Here is a 24,722-nt window from a genome sequence, read left to right as displayed (position 1 = left end):
TTTTTTTTAATGTTAGCTGTATCAGTGCACAGCAGCCGGATTCCCAACCATGGTTGTGCTTGAGCTACAGGGCAAGAGAAAGTTCTGCCATCAGTTCAGACTGCAGTATGAGCAGCCATACTGCTCAGGCCACACGACCACAGGATGCACTGATCCTATCATATATGTATTATGCAGATGCTGTCAGATGAATAGGACATTGGAATGGACTCTGAAATACACATCTTGGGGATAATGCCCAGCAATGTTAGGGCACTGTCCTTCAAGATTTGATATTTATTTGGAACAAACAGCCATTAGATGGTACTATGTCCCTAAGAGATAAACTACATGAGTCCAGGAGTCAAGAATGAAAGTAGAAGAGGCCCTTCTCACAACTCTTCTTGATTATCCACTTGGAGAATTTGTATTTTTCATTCCTACAACTCCCCATAGGCTGTGTGGAGTGGAGGTTTACATTTCTGTGGTGGTGTGAGTTGGGGTGTGCACACCTCTACAGGGACCAACCATTAAGAGTTCCACTCAACCTAATGTTACAGCTGCCATCTGGTCATTTTTGGCTTCCTATACCAGCAGTATATTGGGCAAAACAAGTTTTTACACTGGCAAGGGAAATTAGCCCTAATCAATGAGAAGCTAGAGTTGCTACTGCATAAGAAAAGCAGGGAGAAGTATGTCAGGAGTTTCACCAGGGCATCTCTAGATGCTCTCATGACCGGTAATAACCATAAAGAGGCAACTGAAGTAATGACATTCTGATAAGGGAATGGAAGCCAGGGGTTCAGCCCCTTGGGGATGAAGCGTTCAGTAACTCAACTGGGCAAGCAACATCAATGAGCAGATGTGATGGCTGAGGGTGAGGGGAAGCTGGAATAAGTGGTAGAGGAATGTAATAATGATTATCACTTGCAGACTCAGGAGTAACTGCAGCAAGGGATACTCTAGCTTTCTCACTAGCTCTTCTGTAATAAAACTTTTTTCTTTTTAAAGAAATTTTGACTAGCCATCACCTTGAAGAATCAATGACAAGACTCAGAGAACTTAACATGAATAATGAGTGCATTTCAGTGGTGCAAAGGGGCAGACCACAGCAGATGTTGTCAACACTCTAACATCCTCCAGCCCTTAGCACTCAGTTGACACTGGCCTGCCTTTTGCTGTCAGAACCTGCATTTCTTTACCTTCCAGCAAGACAGGTTGGAAATTAACACCTCCTGAATCAGTCTTCAATCAATGGACTGATGGAAGTTGCTATATCAATACCTCAGCATCCTTACTCCTTTGGTGGGATAACTCTGAGATGTATCTTTCACACTGGCTCACAGAATTTCCCCAGAAGGCTTAAGTTCTCCTAGTAAGGTTACTTCTGTGGTAGCTGGCTTGATTACACCAATCTTTCTGTGCTGTCTGTCTGTCTTTGTCTCACTGGCTCACTTCCCTTCCAGGGTTTCCTCCACTTAGAAAATAAACTACTTTCACTTGAACCCTTGCCTCAGGGTCTGCTTCTTAGATATGCATGGAGACATATAGTGTTCATCTCGATCTTTGTTTCAGGAATATTGAGAAATGAGTCTATGGTCATTTAGCTAATAAATATGGCTATTGGACTTTGAACCCAGGTCTTTCTGACTTCAAAACCCATATTCATTCCACTGCCCCATGTACTTTCCATTCAACCTAGTTGATACTTGGTGGGTACATTATATTTACAGCATTGAGGATAATTTGGCTCTATTCAACCTCCTGATTGAGGAAACCATGTTTTTGACCCAAAATCATTTGTGGTCTCAAGGCGATTCCCAAATTGGAACCATGTGATTCAAGGTATCTAGGGACTGATTTCAACCACATGGTTCCTGTCATGGATTACTGGGCCGAATTTATAACAGAGACCATAAGTTCCCTGATTCAGAGAACAAAGGCAAGGACATAAGTAAAGAGATACTGAAAGTAAAAGTCCTTAAGTGGGAAAACAAGATCAGAGAAGCCCCCATATTACTATACTACTCGGCTTTCCAAAACTCACCCTTCAAAATCTTTTTAGGAAAACAAGTAAAGATAATTATTTAAATCAGTTGTGTCATCTTTCTCCAGGAAGATAACCTTAGTACCTGAGAAAAAGGTTGGTGGAAGGGCAGGAACCCAAAATATTTTCTTTATCACTTTAACCAAGAGTATATAGATGATATGCAGTTTTAGCATTGAAAATGTTTTCATATATTATAATCTCTATATGTCTACAGCTAAGTCTCTATGATCTTTATAATTAAGGATGATTCAGTAAACAGAAATCAGACATAGTTTACCTGTACATTTATATATATACGATTTGCCTTAATTTAAATAACTTTGTCCACTAAGGTAGATTAACAGTCTCATTTTTTCAGAGTTGGTCATATCTACATTACCTAGCATACAACTTAAAGGGTAGGTGTCCAATTTATGAAGACCTGTATGATTTCCTGATTTTAGCAAATAAAACTTTCTCACTTGGGATGATACCATTTCCCCCAAATCACCCAAAGAAATCAGTACTCCAAACTTATAGCCCTAGCTTCCTACTTTAATGTTACACAGGTTATCATATCCTATTTGTAAAAGTACATAAGAATTTTAATTTTTAAGATAATATTACATGTCAATCATCATTTTTAGACTCCCCCTAAAGTGCTTACCTACTACATGAGCCACTGGACTCTACAGAATCACTCAGCAATCCCTTTTAAGGAGAAGTTATCTTTTTACAGACTTTATTATTGGTCTCTGCCTACCATATAATAAATATCCTGTTACGAGGAGTTCCAGAAAGGTTTCCCTGGTATCACACTTCTGATAAGTATAGAGACCCAATAAGAAAGCAGTTCAATATTCTTTTCACTGCATCACACTTTTGGTAGGTTCTTTTAACATGTTGGGATAATTGATTAAAATTTGCCACTTTCTGAAATATATAGCACTTTCCTAACAGCAGTACTGAATGATCATTGAGTAAGTACTTAATGATGAGTGCCACATACTCATCTTAGCTGTTTCAAGATGGAAGAAGTAGACAATGTTATTACATGCCGTTTTCAAGTAGATCAGTAAGACTGCACTGTATTTACATTTCAACTTCCTCACTAAAATATAAATTATTTCATATATCGGGAAACTAAAGCTTACATATGTCAACTAACTTTTGGACTTTGAACCCAGGTCTTTCTGACTTTAAAACCCATATTCATTCCACTGCCCCATGTACTTTCCATTCAATCTAGTTGATACTTGGTGGGTACATTGTATTTATAGCATTGAGGAAAATTTGGCTCTATTCAACCTCCTGATTGAGGAAACAAAACTACACAGTTCTACAAAACTCTGTCTATCTAATGTGAAAACCAATAGTTGTTTTCGATTATCTCATTGCTGGCTCCATTGCTATACTCTTATTTATATAATAACTTTAAACCATTACAGAAAAGGAAAAATATGAATCGATATCTCAGCATATCAAATACCTAGTTCGTCTGACATGTTCATTTCTTTTAAAATCACATGACTTTTTCTCTGAAAATCTTCTCAATGATCCAGATGCTTGTCCATCCACACTCTGTACATTTATATATATATAGGATTTGATACTTAAGCCACTTAAGAACTTGGGTGTAAAAAAAGCTCTCATTACTTCACGCCTGGTTGTTGGCTCCATGTCAAAGTTCGGCACCTCATCAGAGCACAGGCTCTCTAAGCTCTTCCTCAGTCCTGGGGAACAGCACGTCAGCCCCAGCTAGGAGGCTAAAGCTCTTTTTTGTCCTCCTACTGAGATATTCTCTCCTAAGGATACTAGAAGCCCACCTCCTCAATAAAACCAAGCTTCCCATGCCTGAGCTTTACCACCCAGATCAAATGTTTGAAAAGAGTTAAATGTACCATTTAATATGGCAATATCCCAAACAATACTACTGTAACTCATTCGTTCTTTCACTCACCCATTCAGTCAACCAATATTTGTTGGTTGATTTCTATGTGCCAGGACATGCAGATACAACAGTAAGCAAAAAACACTCACTATTTTTACAGAATCAAATGGAAGATATGTACATAGCTTAAATGATCATACAAAAAAGACAAAATTACAATCATGAAAATTCAATGAAGGCAAGCAAAAGATGCCATTAAAAGATGTAGTAAGAAGAAGTAGGATTGATTAAAATCTTCCCTTACAGAAGTCACACTGGAACTGAGATATGAAGATAAGTGGACATTAATTAGGTAAAAAACAAAGAAGATATTCCAGGAAAAGGGAAAAGCATGTGTAAAGATCCAGTGACAGAAAGTAGCATGGCATGGCAAGGAAATGTAAAAGGGTTATACGGAGAGCAGAATCACAGCATAGGGTGGTATCAGAAGAGGTTACAGGGATGGGTACGTCTAGGCCATGCTAATTTGTGTGTATGTGTATTTAAGGACAAAAGGGAATTCATGGATGGTTTTTAAGCTGTAAGTCTGAAATGATAAAATTCAGTTTTGAACATAGATTTAGGTTTAAGAAATCTCCAGCTGCAGTTTGGAGAATATTGGAAATTGGAGTCAGTAAGATATGGGAAGAATATGAAGGGGTCATTACAGTAATCAGGAGAGAGATAGATGATGGTCTGGATTAAGTCAAAAGTGGTGTTAAGGATAGGAGATATTAGGAGTTAAAATTAATGATACTTAGTAATTGGTTGGAAATGGTAAGAGATAAAAGGGGAGGTACTCAGGTTGCCTCCTACTTGTACAATTGCATGGAGTAACCAGAGCTGAAATAGGGAATAATTGAAGAAGACCAATTTGGAGGGAAATATTCTATCTCTGGTTTGGGTCGTGGTCACTTTGAGGTATCTTTGTGATCTCCAGGTGGAAACCTCAAGAAGGTATGCATGTATGGCTGGCACCCGTGGATATATGGGTTCATAGTCTTAGGAATAGTTAAAATTAGAGATAAAATTTGGGAGCATGTAGGGAATACATGAAGCCATAGGCATGTATAACTTCACTAGAAAGAGCTGTAAGATAGAATGCTAAACACATTCAATATTAAATGGCTAGGTCAAAGTAGATGAACCTGCAAAGGAGACAGGGAAACAGCAACAAGAAAGGAAGAAAGAAATTGGTGGAATACCTCAGGAGGAAATCAGGATCCTGTATTCTCAAATAGAGGAAGTGGACGATGGTGCTGTATTCTGTTGTAAAGTAGGTCATTAAGATTGAATTCCTCACCAATATGTAACTGTTGAGGAAAGGGACTTCGTCTCAAACTTCATTGCCTATCTCTTGCACAATTAACACCTAGCACAGTGCCTCACTTTGTGAAAAAGATGTAAATGCATTTATTGAAAGAAAGAATGAACACATCTTGGTGAACTGGATAAAAGGAAAGACCACATAGCCTATAATATAATGAAGCCAAAGGTAGCTTAATATATTTAGGGAGACAAAAAGTATATAAATCTAAAACAGGATTATACTGAGTAAAAGCACAATAGGAACAAAAGCATAATGGAAAAAAATGTCCACAGCTCAGAATGGACTGGCCACGAATCAAAATATCATGTTGTCATCATAAAAGAAAACGAGCAGTGTAAAACGAATGGGCTGTTTACTCATACGGATTATGCCTTTGGATTCAGTGTGTTGTTATGACCTGCTTAGTTAAGGAGGACCTCAAAAATATTTGGAGATATTTAAAGAACCATGAAAAGATGAAAGCCTGGATAATAATAAAAAGAAGTATAATGCAACATTATAAATGATGAAGATAGTATTCTTTCTTGAACACTTATATGCAAGCACAGTATGACATCATGGTATTAACCTTGAAATTAAGATATTCTCCACATGCCTTAGTTTAATCTAGCATGAAACTGATTACCCTTTCTAAATAAACTCACATTGTTAGCCACTGCTAGCAATAATGAATACAGTACATTTTACTTAGTGCTTTGAAAATATATTTATTTTCTCTAAAGCAAACTCTTCTAAATGCTATTCTAGGGGTTCTGGAGAACATGATAAATTTTATTTTTACCAATTTCTGTACTTCATAGGCTTTCTATAGTAATCTTACAGACAAATGTATAGTTCATCTGTTTATGTATTTGTAACTTTTATTTTAAATCCTAACTTCATGTACTGCTCCTTGCTCTGTTTCTTCCTTCTCACTTACTCTTAGCTCATTATCTTAATATATTTAATACTGTTAAAAGCTGACTTTCAAAAAAATGCACAGGTGTAAATAAATGAGCAAACAGTTGAAGACATGACCAAGATCCTTGTTTCACTCACCTCTCCTTTCAACCTCACCCTTTACGAAAAGAAAAGCCTAACATATTTTTAATTTGTCACCATCCAACCCATGCAATGCCCCCAATAGTTCATCTTAGAGGCTAAAAGGTAAGGAAAGGAGTTATGAAGGCAACTTCAAGGTGAAAACCACACAGAAACAGCTGATATATGTGTGGGAAATGGATGGAAAGGTGGAGACCTTTAAAATCATATGATGGTGGTATAGGAATTCCCATTGCAATGTTTGGCAAACACACATCAATAACTTGAGTTATTCTGAAATGACTTTTATTGCTACCTTGGTTTCCTGACTATACCTCTGCTTTGAACAAGCTGGATCATAAATCACATGGATCATGTCTTTCTAAGCAGATTATATGGACCTGTTAGAGCATACCTGTCAGAAGGAACTGCACTCAGTGTAGGGGGATCATACTGTTTCTTGCATGGAGAACTTAGGAAGGCAAGGGAAAAAAACCAAAGACATTCTGGGAGAGAAAACTGCACAGCCTCTGAAGCTGAGAATAAGCAATCACTAAGTTAAAAGCATCCAACACCTGTGCCTGCTTTTTTTTTTTTTTTCTGTACAAGTGACAAATATATTTCTTTTTATTCGTTTTAAAGTTTTCTCCATTGTATTTCAGTAACTGGGGAATTTTATTTCATTTTATTCCACTGCGGGTCACAGTTTGAGCCCTACACACTCCTTCCCTTTCACCTCAAAGTGAGCTCCTTTGTATATAGTCATACAACAATCACTGGTGTAAAGATCAGGCTGGATCTACTCCCAGATCTTCTTAGGATTCAGCTCCTTGTCAGGCTCTCCAGGAAAAGGATCAAGAGTAACTGAGTCACCTTTCTCTGGGGAACTAGCACCATTGCTGAGATCCTACTCCCCTCATCACTGCAGGTGTCAGGTTATAAAGCAAAATCACCACCCTATTTTACATCTGTTCAAGGGGAATGGGATTCACCAGGCCACTGACAACTTTCTTGGGACTGTTTCTCCAACATAGACTTCTGCTTACGAAGAATTTGCACCAGGCAGAGATGTTTTATAGCAGAGATGATACAACCAAGTTCAAGATTCAGACTGGAAGCCTCTACTGGCTTTGAGTCAGCACTTCTTGCTATGGATTGCTGTTTTCTCCTTTTCCTCTCCTTCCTTTTCAGTTTTCTCTTTCACCTTCTTTCCTTCTCCTCCTCCTTCTTTTATCTGTTTTTTTTTGCACCAGTAGACATGGTTGTTTTTGATATAGACTGAATCACATTTTCAGAAATGGTAGTAACATAGTTAGTTGTGGAGTACCAAACGGGAATGGTATTATTTGTTTCACTCCATTTTCAGTTTCTGCCTGAATTAGCTCTTGTTTCAATTCTTCAATTTCTTTCTTCAAGTTAGCATTTTCAACTCGAAGTTTCTCCTCTTCTCTCAAAGTTGCCTGCAAAACTGCTTTCTCCTTAAGAAAAGCAACTTGCTACTTAAGATATTCAATAATTTGATCTGCCTCTGCAGCTTTCTGTTCCAGTCTCTTCAGAACAGCATCACTTGTTGCCATTTTTGCCAAGAAATGGCAAAAAATCATGGATCTGTGACCATTGCCACCAGGGCAGCCTCAGCAGAGACCAGGCAGGGACAGCCTGCTGCACACTAAGGCAGTGAGAAACAACCAGTGATGTGTCCCCACTAGACGTCCTAGCAGATTCAACTCCAAATTCTGTCTCCCACTTCCTGCATGCAGCCTCACCTTGCTCCCCATCTTCCATTCTCTCAGCCAATACCACCAACCCCCTTGCACCTCGTCCTCGGTCACTACTTATTATCACCAGGTTGGGCAGGGGCAGAATAACTTAAAGACAAGAGAGGACACTGACAGCTAGAGTAGAGAAAACTGTTGGGTGCCTCATAAAATAAGCCAGACACTGTGGGTGAAGAAGCTACTATAAGTTCTTGGATAGGACAATGATAAAATGAAAAAGTATTTCAAACATGTTAAATAATGAGAAAATGGACTAAGGTTGTTGTAACAGATTGAAAAGGTGGTTATGAGAGAACTGTGGAGGAAGAATCAACTGCACTTGATAATGCTAGGAATAAGCAAAGCAGCCCAATATGGAAACTAATCAAGATCCTACCCTGGATGTGTTTATGATGACACTCCTAATAGAAGACACCATGCATAGAGGACAAGGGAAGAGTGGAAGGAAGGATTGGTTGAGGATATCATACTGGGTTTCCAGAAATACAGTGGGTCACTCAAGAAACATGGGCAGCTGGACATATACTGTTGGAGTAAATGTAAATGCTCAGAGTTGGAGAAGCAGAGCTAGAAATCATCTGTATAGGTTATAGGGTCAGCCCTGGGAACAAAAAGGCAATAAAAAAATGAGGTTTCTACAAAAGAGCAATAAAAAAATGAGGTTTCTTTCTGCTTTTAAACTTTTTATCTTAATACAGACAGTCCTTGACTTATGATGGTTTGACTTACAATTTTTCTACTTTATAATGGTGTGAAAGTAATAGGCATTCATTAGTCATTTGGACTTTCATCTTTTCCTGGGCTGATGTTACATGGTCTGATACTCTCTCCGTGATGCTCCCGATCAGACAAGCAAACACAAGGGTAAACAACCCATACATTTACATCTGCTCTGTACTGATATAGCCATTTTGTTTTTCACTGTCAGTTCAATATTCAATAAACTATGTTAATTCATTTATGCTTTCTTTAGGTATGGAAAAGAGAAAGAAGTTCAATGTAAGAAATTCTATTTGGAAGAAAAGCCCATTTCCAAGCTGCCTTCCCAGTCCTCTAGCTGGGCTGAATTGAGCAAGCCTGGAGGTTGAAGTCTTATACAGCAACACCTAACCAGGGATAACCCCAGTGGTTGTAGATTAAGGAACAGATGGTAATACCAAGGGAGTAAAGCAGAGTGATAATAACATAGAGAACAAATATGTGTAGGAGTCTGGCAACTCCTCAAAGTGACACAGATTACTTGCTTAACTCACTGACAAAGATTCAATTGTTATTTTTTCAATAATGAGTATTAAGGAGTCAGTTATTTAATTCTCAGTGACGTAAGAGTATATTTACATGAAAGCTGCAGGGTATTGAGGGTGTTCCATTTATAGGAATCAATCATAAGGAACTAATCAGAAATGTTTAAAATTTTTAAGTGAAGTAACAGTAATACACAGAGGCCCTTGAAAATAGAGTCTGTTTCATTGATCTTGGATTGCCCATTACCTACATGAGGACAGGTACATAATAGGTTGACAGTACATGCTTGTTGTGCCGACAGAGATTGTGTGTATGAGGCTTTCACTCCCTCTATTTCTGGGTAGGACTCTTGTTCCTCAAGAGAGATATAGTCAGTCAATTTAGATGGGATAACTGATAGTATATTTCTAAGGTAAATCAAGAATGTATGGGGATTAACACTATCTTCTTCAGCTATACATGATATATTTATTCACAGGTACCAAGGAAAGGTACTTTCCAAAGATGTATTCAGCAAAGATTCAAACATTTTGACATTTTATATAATGCCACAAAACATTATCAGATTACTCTGGAAGTGCATTAAATGCTTTAAGTTATATTTAAATGCTATTAATTAAACAATAGAAGTGAAAAGCCCTATTCATAATTTTAAAAGTTACCTCTCTCAATGTTTACCTGAGGTTCTGAGTTTGTAACATGAATTACAGTTTTGCTGTCATTTCTTTATAATTAGTAGGAGAACTATCAAATCTCCAGTCACAGATCAAAATGGACTAATTTAAAAATGGCTAGGCAATTAGCTAAAATAAAACTAAATTCCAAAAATTCACATTTTTCTCTTATATCAGTAAAGCTCTAAGTTAGTAGAATGATTATGAAGCCTGTATCTTTGATTCTTGAGCAAAAAAAAAAAAGAAATAATACTCTTCATTTACCTGTGTCTTGTAAAAAGTTGTAAAATCTTTTTGTGAGATGCGTTTACCTCTATGGACAGAAGTTTCAATTAAGCTTTAGAGGAATTATAGAATTATAGATAGTATACCATTTAGAGTCTCTTACCTGAGTAAAGAAGGGTAGAAATGTGATATGCAAGAAAACCAATGTAATGGTTCCTTGAAAAAAGGTTTTAAGGAATCTGAAGCAGAATCTTTCATGCCGTGCTGAAAAGTCCTAGGGAAATAAAAATACTTATTTTAGAATGTGCAGTAAACATTAACTATGAAGACCATCAAAACTGTTTATTTTTACTTAGTATTCAAAGTTAATGACTTTACACAAAATGGTACTGCACTAATATAGGTAATGCCCCAACTTTATCCACTTGGGATTTATGTTAATAGGTGACTCACAGGCCTCTTTATAGTGATCCTTACACTTGGAAAGGTATGACAATACCATTATCATTTAATTTTTAACAACTCCCATTATAAAACTTGTCAAAAAAGTGTATAATGAATAGTACTTATGCCTCTCTCCTCAATCTGGATCCAATAAATGTTATTACTGTCATATTTGCTTCATTAATATAAAAACATATAAATATAAAAAATATAAAAATAGGAAGGGACCTCTTTTTACTCTTTAAAGTGATTTATAAATACTAAACAGTTAATGAGAACTTATAATTAATTTTGTATGCCACTAAGGGCCTAAAGAGGGCCTGTAAAAAATAATTTAACTGTAAAATATATGACAATGGTTTCAAAATTAGAACAATTTGGCCAGAATACCTGGTCTACAATTTTCTTTGGCAAAATGACTACCATTTTTCTAGGTTGGCCGAAACTCAACAATAAATCTTGAGGGAATAAGAACGGACTTGTCACATAAAATCTTTAGTAGATAGCTTGGCTACTAAAATTTTTATAATAACAGACTATATTAGCCTGCAGGGAGTTAACAGGGACAACTGGGAACATTTTAGAAATGGAATTGTTTAAAGTAGTACTATCTCTCTGTATAGTACACAAGCAATAACATCTTTTAAATAATATGTACAACTGATTTCCATTCTGAAAACTCAACCCTGTTCTTTTCATTCCACATCCTGCTCTTTGTATCCTCAGATTTTCCAAATTTGATCTACCTTGCCCCAGTTTGTCTTGCAAAGCAGAACACCTTCTAATTAAATACATTCAGCATTTTTTAGACTTTAAATATCTTTTCTTTGAAAGCCGTTTTTTTTTTTTACTCACTAAATTTCGAATAGAATACAATTCCTTAAATAGGTTTCAAAAGGAGGCTTTCATAATCCATTTCATATATTCTGCTGTATAAAGCACAGAGGTAGGCAGAAGCTAGGTCAGGATACTAGGACATGCTTTTCTAAGGAGTCTGGACTTTGAACCAGCAAAGAAGAATCACTGAAGAGTTTAGAGCATAGGAATTATATCAGCTATATGACATTTTAGCAAAAGCATTTGTGCACTAGTGAGGAGAGCTGATTGAAGCATAGAGCCCTAGTGATCAGGGCTGGAGAAAAGGAGGAAATGAAGGTGGTATTTCCGCAGACAAGGGAGAAGAGGACAAGGTCATACAACAAAGGAAGAAGCAGAAGAAATAGTGACTAGGAGGCAATATAAAAAGTGTAAAATTAATAGAATTAATAGTACTCTTTCCCTAATGATATGGGGTTGGAGATGGCATGAGGCGGAAGGGAGAAGGGGGTTAAGGGAAAAGGAAAAGTCTGGGATGATTTGCAGGTATTTTACTTAGTTTTAGATATGTTGAGAGAGCTGCAGATGATTGAAGTACATTCAAAGAGAGAGATCCGACAAAAACTTGGATTTTTGGGTTTTCTCAGAAAAGTACAGAAATTGGGCCATCTGTCAACAAATAGTGGGATGGGACAAAGTGGAGGGTTTGGCCAAAGAGGATCTAGTGTGTACAAGAGACATCCGTGTTGAAGATACTGAAGTTGAAGTCATTAGTATAATGGTGAAGCCATGGGAATGGGTGAATTTACCCAATGAAAGAATGTAAGAAGAGAAAACGGTCAAGGACAGAACAGTGGAACACACCAAAACTTAAAGGGTGATGTGAGAAAATAATCAGAGAAGTAGGCAAAGAGCCAGGAGAAAGTGATGTTAAGGAAGCCACAGGAAGAGAAATGGCCAATGATGTCAAAAGCTGAAGAGAGGGTCAAATATTGGGAGTTGGCAGTTGGGTATGCATGGATGAACTGGCCCATGTTGTTTGTTTAGCCGGATGAGGGCAGTTGCAGGGCATTTAGCGAATGGTGGGGGTAAAGGTGGAGATAGGGAGTTCAAACTATAGTTTAGAAGGGAAACACAATAATAAAGAAGGAATTAAAAAAATAAAATAAACAAACAAGAGAGTCTTGGGGGAAAGAACCAGAAGATAGACTATTTAAAAGACTAAGGCCATGAAGTAAGAGATAAATACTATCAAGAGCTCAGGTGAAAGGATTTGCTTTGGTTCAGAAAAGAGACACACTGATCACCAATCAAAACATACAGAGGTGAGCAGGGATTCAGACAATTACTAAGAATGGAGTTGAGAAGATAACATACATTCATGACAGTTGGGTTTTCTCAGAAAAGTAAAGAAATTGGGCCATCTGTCAACAAATAGTGGGATGGGACAAAGTGGAGGGTTTGGCCAAAGAGGAAAAGGATGAAAGAGGGAGCTCTCCACAAAGACAGGACAAAGAGTGGAATTGTAAAATGACACCAAAGGACAGCTGAGTGATTTTCACCAGCAATGTTCCAAAGTGTGGACAGAGAGGCCAAGAAAGTAAAGGTACAGAAGAGAGACATGCACTAGCAAGGGAGCTAGTTAGAGGAGGGTGCTGGTACAGTGTGAGAGGAGATACAGCAAGGGGCTGAAAAGGCGCACTCAAAGCAAGTGACAGACTGAGGGAAAAGGACGGGACAGAGATGATGGGCTTGATGAGGGATGCTGTGGTATCATAGCCTCTGCTTACTTTTCTACCTATCTCTTTGAGCCCTTTGCATAAATCCCCATTTGTCCAATTATCTGGCAGGCACTTCACTTCTCCAAGAATAAATACCTTACCCAGAGTGCCCTGTCATGTTCAGCTAGCTCCACAGATTGTTCTACCTCAAAAGCTTGTCTAACAAGTCTTCCCTGACTACTCTAAAATAGATCCTTTCTCACCGCCTCATCCCTCCCTATGCTCTTATTTTGCTTTGCTGCTTCTTAGGACTTAACTTTACCTCTGATGGTTTTACATTTACCTTTTACTGTCTGTCCCATACCCAGAGGCAGGGTCACTGAAGATTGTTTAGAGGCAGTGCATGGCCATGTGCAGGAGCTCTAGAGCCACACTGGGTTTGTATCTTGGGTGGCCTTTTGTTGCATGTGTAATGTTGTTTGGCAATTTATTTAGCTTCAGTTTTCTCATTTGTACAGGGAGGAAATAAAAATAATCACTTCACAGGGTCAGTGATGATTGTAATAATGCATATAAAGGACTTAGCAAATTGCCTTGTACATAATTAGGGCTCAACAGATGTAAGGTATTATCACTATAACAACAGTTAAAAATACTTCTTGAGACAGTCTGCAACTATCTCAAAACTGACAAGGAATTCCTAATTGTCTAAATGATTGCCTAATTACAGTTTATCCTGAATATTACAAAATATAATGGAGGATATAATAATAATGCAATGGCTATTTGGTACCAAAACTTCTTAGACTAAAATCAACTGCCAATATAATACTTCCAAGAACATTTTTGCCAGTACCTAAACTCTTTTCTTCCACTGATGGTTTCTCAGTTGTACTGGTAGCAGTAAGGTTATTTGGCTATAAGAAATGTTATGGCAGATGTTCATGGTCTCAGAGGGGGTGAGATCTGTATGAGTATTTAATTCCACAGCAAGATCCCAAATTAGTTTCATTATTCTGGAGAGTATAAGAGGGTGAAAATTGGCCCACAAGACTCAATGGGGGAATGAAATGATGAGCTGGCTATTAGATAACCTCTAATGATGCTGTGGTATATAGTTAAAAGAGAGCATGCTCTCAATAATTCATAGTGGAGAGTAAAATACAATCCTATGAGCCACAGAATTATATTTTCCACAGACACAAGAGAATTTTGATAGTGAATTTAAGTACTCTTTTAAAATAAGTTATTGTCCATAAGTTGAGGCAGAATACATTTCTTTACATTTCCAAATTAGCAGACTGTAACAATGGCTTTGCTTAAAGAGGAAAAATGAATTTGGAGAAATTCCTTGCGTTGTCCTTCATCCAACATCAACTCAACCATGGTCCTTCCCTCCCACTGACGTCGTACTGGCTCTGGAATGATCCCAGCACATCACTTGTGCAATTGTGCACTCTACCCCACATTCAGTCTCATGGTTCTCTGGTCTAAAATTATGTTGCCTTACTTCCTTTTTTCATTAACAAAACTGACCTCCTGGGCTTATGGAGCTGGCATAAATCCAGTGCACATTAAAAGTGAGAACACCTGGTTAGCTAAGAAGAATAAATTGGGTTTATGCTTCTCTTGTGCCCTATGGCTTTGGCTATCCTCCCAGGAGAACTGTGTCTCAAAATATGTAGCTAATAGAATAAACCTCCAGGATGGATGAGGCAGCCCAAGGATATAAGTTCCATAGAGCACAGGGGGCAGGTCAGAGGTATCATTTGTGCCTATCATAGTGCCTAAGCCATTGAAGGAGCTCAGTAAATAAAAATACCAAGAGAAGACAACCAGAACTTCAGAAAAAAATAGAATTAGTTTGAAACTGAACTACTGAGCCAGCACTGGAATACTTGAGATAACTGAGTACCTGTGAGCCTTTCTGATGGCCCCCAAATCACAGACAACTAACCATCAATATGTAGACATAACTGAATTCAATACACTTTCCAATTTTAAACATAATTCAAAGTTGCTGCTTTGCTTTCATAAACCAGCATTACCTCTGGGACTATAAGTAGTTGCCTAAATGTCATTAAGTGAAAGAAATCAGGGTGACACTTAGAGTAAGATACGGTTCTCCTCATTTTCCTGCCCCATGGCTTGTGTTTCTCATGACGAAAAGAGCACTTTGAGGTTAGAAAATGATGATTTGAAGTGAGAGAATCACTAGCACAACGCTTGGCCTATTATAGGTACATAGTAAATACTGGAGAAAGCAGAAAAAAACTGAATAGAAGGTATTTCCAGACCCTACTTAGTAGAAAGGAAGGTGGATTTTGGGGGCCATCTGTGAAGAGTAGTCTTGGACAGTATACAGTCAAAGGGTAGGCTGAAACAGCACATAAGGTGGAGAGATAGAATAAGACTTGACCCGAGAGTTTAGGATAGGAATCAGCTATGCAAAGACTCCAAAGTTAATGACTAGCCCTTTACCAGAATTTTATCTTATTAGAAAATAAAAGCTGGGTTTTTAAAATTGAAATGTTCCTCAAAATAATATTTAGAGGGAAGGGGGCAAAGGGAGTCATTTAATCTAAACAAAATGGCTAATAACTAATCTCACTTTCTGGATCATTTTGCATTCTGCCACTTTACAACATTTTAAATATTTTAATTTTTATTGTGATTTAGTCTGTATTTATTTTTAATAGCTTTATTGAGATATATAATTCACATACCACAAAATTCACCCATTTTAAATATACAACTAAATGGCTTCTACTATGTTCAGAGTTATGTAATCTGACCACTAATTCTATAATTTTCATTAGCTTTAAGAGAAATTCTGTACCCATTAGTAGGTACTACCCATTCTCCCCTCCTCTCAGTCCCAGGCAACCACTTATCTATTTCCTCTTACTGCTTTTCTAGAAATTTCTAATAAATTGAATCATACAATATGTACTCTTATGTTTGGTTTTGGTTTTTATCATTTGGCATAAAGTTTTTGAGGTTCATCCCTGTTGTAACACCTATCGGTACTCCATTTATTTTTATGGATGAATAATATTCCACTGTACAGATATGCCACACTTTTTTTTTTATCTATTCACCAGTTGATGGACATTTGGGTTCTTCCCACTTTGTGTTACTATGAAAAATGCTTCTTTGAACACTTGTGTACAAATATTTGTATGGGCATATGTTTTCTTTTGGCTATCTAGTAAAGAGTAAAGTCACTGGATCATACGACCATATATTCAACATTTTACATACACAAACTCTATGAGGAACTACCTGTTTTCCACAGTGTACCAGACATTCTTGAGGTGTGAAAACAAAGTTTTAGTCCAACACATTCTATTTTGTGAGGGATAGTGGAATAGTTTAAAATATATAAACAAACAGCCTAAGCCCATAACCTCAAAGAGTCTAGTTTGAACCCAAACTATAGACAAATCATTGGAACACCTCAGGATTTGGGGATTCAAAAGCCATATGAGTGCATACCAAGTATACTCCAATAGAGGTCTGCTACTCCTTGGCTTAGCGATCAACACTGTGGCCTATTTCCAATGACTCTAGCCTCTCTGACATGTCAGCATTTGTACTGAAATTCATTCTTCCATGTTAGTGAATGTTGTAACATTGGGGACAGTCAACTTTCAAACAGTTTCTACTTTTAGAAGTTTTTATATGACACATCCACACATTTTGGAGATTTTATATATTATATATATATATATATAATGTAATACTAACATCACAAATTTTATCAGACTTTCTTAAATTACTTGAGGGCAGCTATTTCATCTTGCTCACTATGTATCTCTTGTGTTTAATCCTTGAGTTTAATCATAGGGGCTAGGGAGGCAACATTTGTTGAATTGAAAATAAACTGCATTTACTTAAAATTCTAAGAACTAATTTTTAATTTGCTATATACAAAATAAAACTAACGTTTTAGACAAGCAAAATGCAATATATACACCACTGTCTGAGAATGTGTGTGAATGTGCATTGAGTCTGCTTCTGAATGTGCAGTTTAACTGCCTTTATGAAAGAACTACAAAGTGATAAGCACTTTGGAAAATTCATGGTGAATATTTTATGTTTCAGCAGGCTTCTTTTCCTGGAGGACAAACCTAAGTACTCCTTTTACAGCATTCTAACAGAAATTTACAAAGGAGAGTTAAAAAAGAACACACATTTTTTGCAAACAGGTTTCATTCTTCCTAAAAAGATTTTAAAATCATGTATTCCTGCCTTGGGATTTCCTGGTTTTACACTCAACTCAGAAAGGAAAATACATTTAGTTTGTCAGAACTACTTGGAATAAAGACAGTCACCTTCAAAAAAGGCATATCGAATAGAGGGACAAATGTCAGGTACAGTTCATAAAAAATTCAATACTATCAACATTGTTACTTTTTACCAATTCCTCAAAGCTTACAGTTTACTTTTAAATGTGAGACAGAGATTAAACTTTTTTTCTAAAATACTAATAATATGACAACTTCATATCCTAGCTTTGAAAATAAGCTAAATAAGTCAATAGGGTTCTTGCAACACACACATATTTTTTTCCTACTTGGTGAGGAACATGCTGCCCTATAGATTTCCTTCATTAATTCAAAGCAAAATATATTTGAAAGATTTTATCTATATTCTAGAAAAACAATAATAAAATTTAAGTCAACATGAATGAAGGCAATTTGTGAATATTTTTATGAGCTGAAAAATATTAAAAAAGAATTAAAGTATATCTAGACTTTTGTTCGTGCTTCAAAGCAATATAGCTATCTGTTTTATACTAAGAAAAACTAGTGTTTAGCACAGAGGCAGTGCTTGGTATAAAATGTTCTGTAATCTTGGTTGAAATTAGCAATTTAAATTTGTTGAATGAGGTTACAATGTAATATCTAACGCACAAATCACAGAGATTTGAGAACTTGCATAGCTGTTAAAAAATGTATCAAAGGCCATGGGTTAACAATAATGAATGTATGTTACATTATTATTAAAATATGCAATCTTTGATAATAAATTATTTGTTTTACAAATGCATTGGGGGGTTAAATTTTTTCTATTCATCTGTGACAAGCCATGAAATTCAATATTGCTCACCATGACCAATCCGTGAAATTTGTCAACTTTGTTCCTGATTTTCACAGGGCCTTCCTCTTAGATGAAATGACCTATCGAACTAAGAGCATAGCAGTTTTTTCATCTATGGTAAACCAGTTTAGTTTACTAGGATTTATTATGGGCTTCAGACTTTGAGCTTTTTATGATTATGAACCATTATGTATATAATACCAAACTCATGGCAATTTATCTCACTATTTCTTCAAGTTTCTGAAAGAATGACCCATTTCTAAAATCAGTTTTCAAAGATAGGGTTGTTATAAGAAATAATCTGTAAACAATGGTTGTGGGAAGTCAAAGAGTGCACAAAAATAATAGGGAAATTGAAATCAAAGTTGTTAATTACTTGTAGAATTTCTAACACAAAAATATCAAAACTTATTGAAAACCAAGATTTATATATTGCTCTTACCAAATGTTAAAGAAAGGACTATTTTACCAACTTTATCCTAAGGAATAGGAATTAAATGTAATTTTTACTACTCAAGAAACTAAAAATATGCATTTATGTAGTCTTTCAAGATAAAATGACTATTTTGGAGGAGGGTTTTAATAAAATTGTGTTAATATCTTATAAGATCTACTCTAGCCTCTTACATACTACAAATATGAATGAAAGAAAGCAGAAGAGTAGATCAAAATTGTTAATTTCCCTAAATCTCAATTTAGTTAAGTGAAATATTTTAACATTTAAAAACGTAATTGCTTATTCCTATTTCTACTTGCCATTACTAGCTCAGACACTAAAAGCTAATACTAAAAATATGGATTTATGGCAAATTAACTAACAGTGTGGAACCATTAGGTCTCTTCCAGATTAAGGAATATTTTACAATCACTTAAATTTCTTTTTATTACAGCAAATCACTTTATATAAATTAAAAACTAAAAAATATTTTTAAAATGAGCAAAAAGCCATTAGATAAGATTTTCTTTTTCATAGAGTATCAGGCTATGACTGAAATAACCAACCCATTAATATAATTTGATCATTAATCAACTCAGATAGTGAAGATCAAAATGATCCTGATTGTATTAGAGCCTCATCAGCTGAACAGGATTGGCAAATAAAGATATAACACAGGATTAGGATTAAATTGCTTTGAGAATGATGAAACCCCTGTTGGTGTTAGTTTTGTAAAATGGCTCAATTCACAATATCAAAATGCACTTCAAAACGTTTCTACTTCTTACTTCACATAATTCAGTATGTAACATGAAAATAACTTCATTAAGTCATACTATTTTATATATCATAACAGCTAAAATATATTTGATACTTACTGATATAATTCAGTTAATGGTGAAGTCAAAATTACTAATGTTGTAAAAAGATTATTACAATGGATATGAATTTTAAAAATTTTATCATCTATGTACTCATGAGGATTCAAAAGCTTCTGTACTGATGTGCAAATTGACCAGAGCATGTTTTCAGTGCATATTAAAATTGTTGTGATATCAAGTCTATTGTAAAGAAAAAGAAGAAAATCATGTTAAACCAAATTGTTTTTCTGCTTAGTATATACATTATCATTCATATCCTTATAGTAAGCATATGTAGTAATAGAAACATTTGGTCAGCTACCATAGCTTCAGAGATTAAAGACAGATAGAAAGCATCAAAGATGGCTCTTGAATTTCAAGGTGTTAGATGATGCATAATAACACTATCTTTAGGGATGGTGAGGTTCATAATAATGAAGTATTTTAGGAGAGATTTTTTAAAAATTTTATTTTGTATTACCAGGACACTGCTCAAGAAGCTTGAGTCTTTCTCTGAAATTACATTCAGCAAAAGAGAAGCCAGACTGAAAGAAAATCTGCCATTATGCACATATATGATAGATAAAAGTGGGATGGTAGAACAATTCTTCTCATCCAAGCACAAGCTGTCAAAGAAAGTTACAAGATTGGGTAACATGCTCTCCCAGCAAATGGAAGATGAGGAAAAAATGACGTGAGCAGCACAAATGGAGAAGCCTATAGTCTCAGAAATTCCCAATATTAAATACATTTGTGGAAAACGTGCAATATCATTCATCTTAGTCACAGACTCATTTTTTCATCTCTATATTTTTTGAGTTTTAATAGGGACCGAAACTCTGTTTAAAGATTATTTTGGTATATGACAAATTGTGCCAACCTCACTTAATTTCCTGTTGTTTTTTTTTAATTCACTGTTGAAATGGAAGCCGGAAATTTTGAAGTTATAAAAAAATAAGTTTGAGGATCTTTTAAAATGATATTTTGGGCTATATGTGTAATAAATTTGTTATATATAAAATAAATATTATCTATGTAATAAAAATAGAATTATTATTTGCATAAATAAATAATGTATAATAAAACATATATTAATACATATTATATATATAAATTTTATATGTTGTTTTGGTTATATGACAGTTGGAGGCTACTGGAATACTAAAAGAATCAGTAACTGCCTTTAGGAAGGTTTAATTGTAGTTTGTAACTACTTTGTCTAATTGCTAATTAAATAACTGTAAAACCAAGATACATGTATATACACACAGACATATGTAATCTGATTTCACAATAACGGTGGGTTAGAATTAACCATTCAGATGAAAATATTTATTTTACTTATAAAAAGTTGAAGAAATAACTCTACCTTGGTGTGACATTTTTGTAACCACCCAGAAAATAAAAACCAGAAGTCTCTATAGTATGGCTGATTAATTAAATATACTACCTATTTAATGAACTAATAGTAAATCTGATTTCACAAACATCTCAAAATGACTTGACACATCATAGTCAAAAGTTGATTCAAGATACATAGGAAAAGGATGAAGGTATTCTTTGCTTGCAAAAGGAATTTTACATTTATTCTTTGCAGTTCAATGTTTTAAATGATGCTTGGTCAGTAATTCAAAACAGCCTGTGCAAAATACCGTATTTATGAAACACTGTAGCAGGACCTAAATGCCCTTCAAATGCAGCATGCTTTACAAGAACATGATCAGGAAATGATTCCTAATGCAGAAAAAAAAAAAAAAAAGGAAAAGGAAAAAGCCTTTGATGTCTTCAGTTTCCTTCTAAAATATATTTAGAAAAAAAATTTAACACAGATCTTAATCACATTAGTCAAAATATTTATAAATCAAAAACCTTTTCTTTGTATAGGGCATTGTTGTCATGCAATCACATTTTTGTAATAGTCATTGACTAGATAAGTACCTCATAGTGTTGGACTACATAATTCAGTCTTTAATGCCCAGTGACTGCTGCTCCTTGTTTTTTGTGATTTCACATTTTGTTGAACTGGCTTTTCAGTAACACATAATGGAAAGAAAAGTAAAAAAATAAAAGAAAAAAGGAAAGAAGTAACTAGAATATACTAAAGAGAAAAATGATTAGACAAAGGAATTTCCTTAATGAAAATTCTATTTTTAAAGACTTAAAAAAACTAAAATCCTCCATTTTCTTAGAATCTGAGTCAAACTGACTGCTCCATCACAGCATTGCTGTTTTTTCTCCATTTCAGGACCTAATTTTCTCTATCTTATTTATTAACCTGTGTGTGTGTGTGTGTGTGTGTGTGTGTGTGTGTGTGTGTGTGTGTGTGCTCTAGATTGTCATAGATATTCAATTATTTTTTAGAAACAAGTGGGTTCTGTATACAATTTTAAGAAAAAAAAGCAGTTATTTTGATGCAAGTTCCACATTGCCACTTTAGTATCTCAGAAGAATTGAACAGTACTCCCTCTCAGATGTTAGAAACATGTCAAATATACAAGGAGGTATTCATGAGATCCAGAATTACATTCTGCTTTTTACGAACTGATGAAAGAGTATTCTTGAAAAGCAATCCTTTTCACAACTTCAATTACCTTATCTGTGGAGTTCTTTTATAACTGGGATGGGCTCGAGCATATCTGGAGGCCAGTAGATGCAAAGACTTCTCCAGCACTTCTGCTAGAATATCCTGGGCTAACTTAGCAGGCAGAATGGTCCAGAGATCGTGATGAAGGGCCCAGAAGAAATAATGCCACATCTGGAGTGAGAAGGAGCATCTTTCCCCCTGGCAAAACCACCACACATTAAACAATAGAATCAACATATTCCAAAATGTCAGTTTGCTTCCTGAATCTAATTAGTTCAGGCTGAAAGGAAATAGCTGGAAAGTTTGACACACTAGATGACCAGGAAAGATTTTTGACAAGATGTAAAACATCCTTATTGACAAAAGAACGTATGTTCTATTTCAATTACGAGACCAGATATTCTAGTGCAAATCCAGACCGCAAGCATTTAATTAGCATACCTTCTTTTACCTACTCCTGGCCTAGAGTTTAAAATTGACTTTTAAACAATCAGCTTTATAGTTGCTAAAGAAGTCATGCTACTTTAAGACAGTAGGCTGATTCTTCTAAAATTAAAATTTAATTATTTAATTTGTTGAGGTATGTATATATTTTCTGAGACTATTAGCATGATTAAGATCATTTTATAAATGTTTCAGATTTCACATTATAATGAAATGACTGGGGCAAAAATACACTTATGTACTGCATACTTATCAACATGCATGAAACCAAAGGGGATGGGTAATTCTATCCACTGAAGACCGAAGATTATTACATTAGATTATTTTGTCTATGGAGTTTCAATAAAAATACTAGAAACAGAACTACAATAGTCTGACTGCAAGATTTTATAAAGCCTAAGGCAGATTTTAACATCATTTTTTAATATTTTTATGGTACTTCATACTTCTAAGGGGCCAGATTTTCATTTTTTCTCACCCCCCTACAGACCTCTTTTGTGTGCCAAATTTTCCCTGACCACAGAGGGAGACCCAGCAGTGGCCAAGGCCAGGCGAAACAGGCAGAAATGTGAAGGTAGCCTAAAGTGATTTACAAGCATTAATTAGTTAACAGGCTCTCAGGGAAGTATGTTGGCAGTTTGACCTCATTTTCTTCAAACCAGATCAAAAGATTATTTGAAACAGGAAGAATAGAATGTGTTCTTAACATTATCCTGATTATGTTACTATATCAAAAGTTAATAGTAAAACTTCCCATTTTATCTCTAAGTAATCCTCTTGGGCTTAAAATTTCTGCTCTACTCATTACTTACATTTCTCAAATGAACATCATCTAAAATAAAATCTGCTGTTTTCTTACACCAAAAGTTGATAATTCCTTGTATAGACAGTCCTATTACATATTATTCTTCTGGTAATTTCTTTAATAACTAAAATCTTTTGTAGTCATTTTAATAATAACATAATTATTATCTATTGACTTTCAGGTGGAGCTTATAAATGAGTAGAATTGTTATCCTTGGGTGGGAAACTTTGGCATCAAAATGTCACAGAGTCAAGTTCAAACTGAAGGGGATTTTGACCATTTCTGACTTTCAGACTAGATATGTATCAAACTGTTTAAGAAAACAAATTACAAAATTAACACAGAAGTGGCAAAATTACAGGTTTTCATAGTTTCTTTGTTGTGTGTCATGATAAAGAATGCTTTTTAAATTCCCTAAGGAACAAACAGAGTTTTAAAGTTTGATTTGTTCATACTTACTGTGTTGCATGCTGATTAAAGTGAAACTGAACCAGCTGCATAGGACCAGTATGAATGATTTACACTAACTTTCTCCATGGCAATGCACGGATGCTTATAACAATGTAGCCAACATGATTTCTCATATTTTTCAAAACATAAAATTTCCTTAATTGCTACCTTTTGGCAATAAAGAAATAAAAATAACTTTAGGCACACAGATTTCTTCTCCTAAAAGAGAAACATACTTATTTTTAAGACTTTTTAAAATACAAACTTCATGTTTACTTAAAAAACATTCCAAATGGGTCATCATTCTCACAATTCTCTTCAGAATGTGTATAAGTTGAATGTATGCAAGGTTTTTCATTAAATGAAATGTGATTCATTTATTTTTCTGACCTGTTTCTCTATTTGTTGTCATTTCAAAAGTATTCTGCTAGTAAACATCTGTTATTTTTGTAGACCCACTATAATATAAACAGATGTGCACTTTTATTTAGATTATATATCAGGAAACGAGCAGCTGGGCTTTATTATATAAGCCATTCAATATTATCTTTGAACAGACAATTCTTTATTCTTGGAAAACACAAGTTGCTAAGATTGAGCAGATGTCAACTATACTAAAAACTTAATTTTAAACATGTAATCTGAACACCCACTGTGCCTTCTGACCAACACCTCATCAGAGAGATACTGAACTCTGACTCTCTCAACCTGACAGTTGAGAAAATGGAAAGAATGTATCTAGGTAGGGCTCAGTTGATATCACAAAACATGAGCAAATATTGCTCCATATCTTGTAAATTCTTTCACTATTTCTTTACTATATTCTGCACAAGGTGAAAGGCTCCC

At 35.3% G+C, this 24,722-nt stretch overlaps 1 protein-coding gene and 1 pseudogene across 2 annotated transcripts in view; both read right to left on the bottom strand.

Moving 5' to 3' along the window:
- The window catches only part of KIAA0825 (KIAA0825 ortholog), a 432,275-nt gene that overhangs the window by 263,315 nt on the left and 144,238 nt on the right, over positions 1 to 24,722 (bottom strand). For both annotated transcript variants that reach the window (XM_036925703.2, XM_057493384.1), the window contains 3 exons: positions 22,185 to 22,375; positions 19,612 to 19,794; positions 10,374 to 10,484 (listed from right to left, as the gene is read on the bottom strand). In XM_036925703.2, the coding sequence (XP_036781598.2) occupies positions 10,374 to 10,484; positions 19,612 to 19,794; positions 22,185 to 22,375 (485 nt within the window). The remainder of the gene's footprint in view (positions 1 to 10,373; positions 10,485 to 19,611; positions 19,795 to 22,184; positions 22,376 to 24,722) is intronic.
- LOC130681135 (aminoacyl tRNA synthase complex-interacting multifunctional protein 1-like) lies at positions 5,244 to 8,303 on the bottom strand (annotated as a pseudogene).

This window comes from Manis pentadactyla, chromosome 2 (genome assembly GCF_030020395.1).
Source record: "Manis pentadactyla isolate mManPen7 chromosome 2, mManPen7.hap1, whole genome shotgun sequence".
Taxonomy (NCBI): domain Eukaryota; kingdom Metazoa; phylum Chordata; class Mammalia; order Pholidota; family Manidae; genus Manis; species Manis pentadactyla.
The sequence above is the reverse complement of the archived record's forward strand: the minus strand, read 5'-3'. Positions and strand labels throughout refer to the sequence as shown.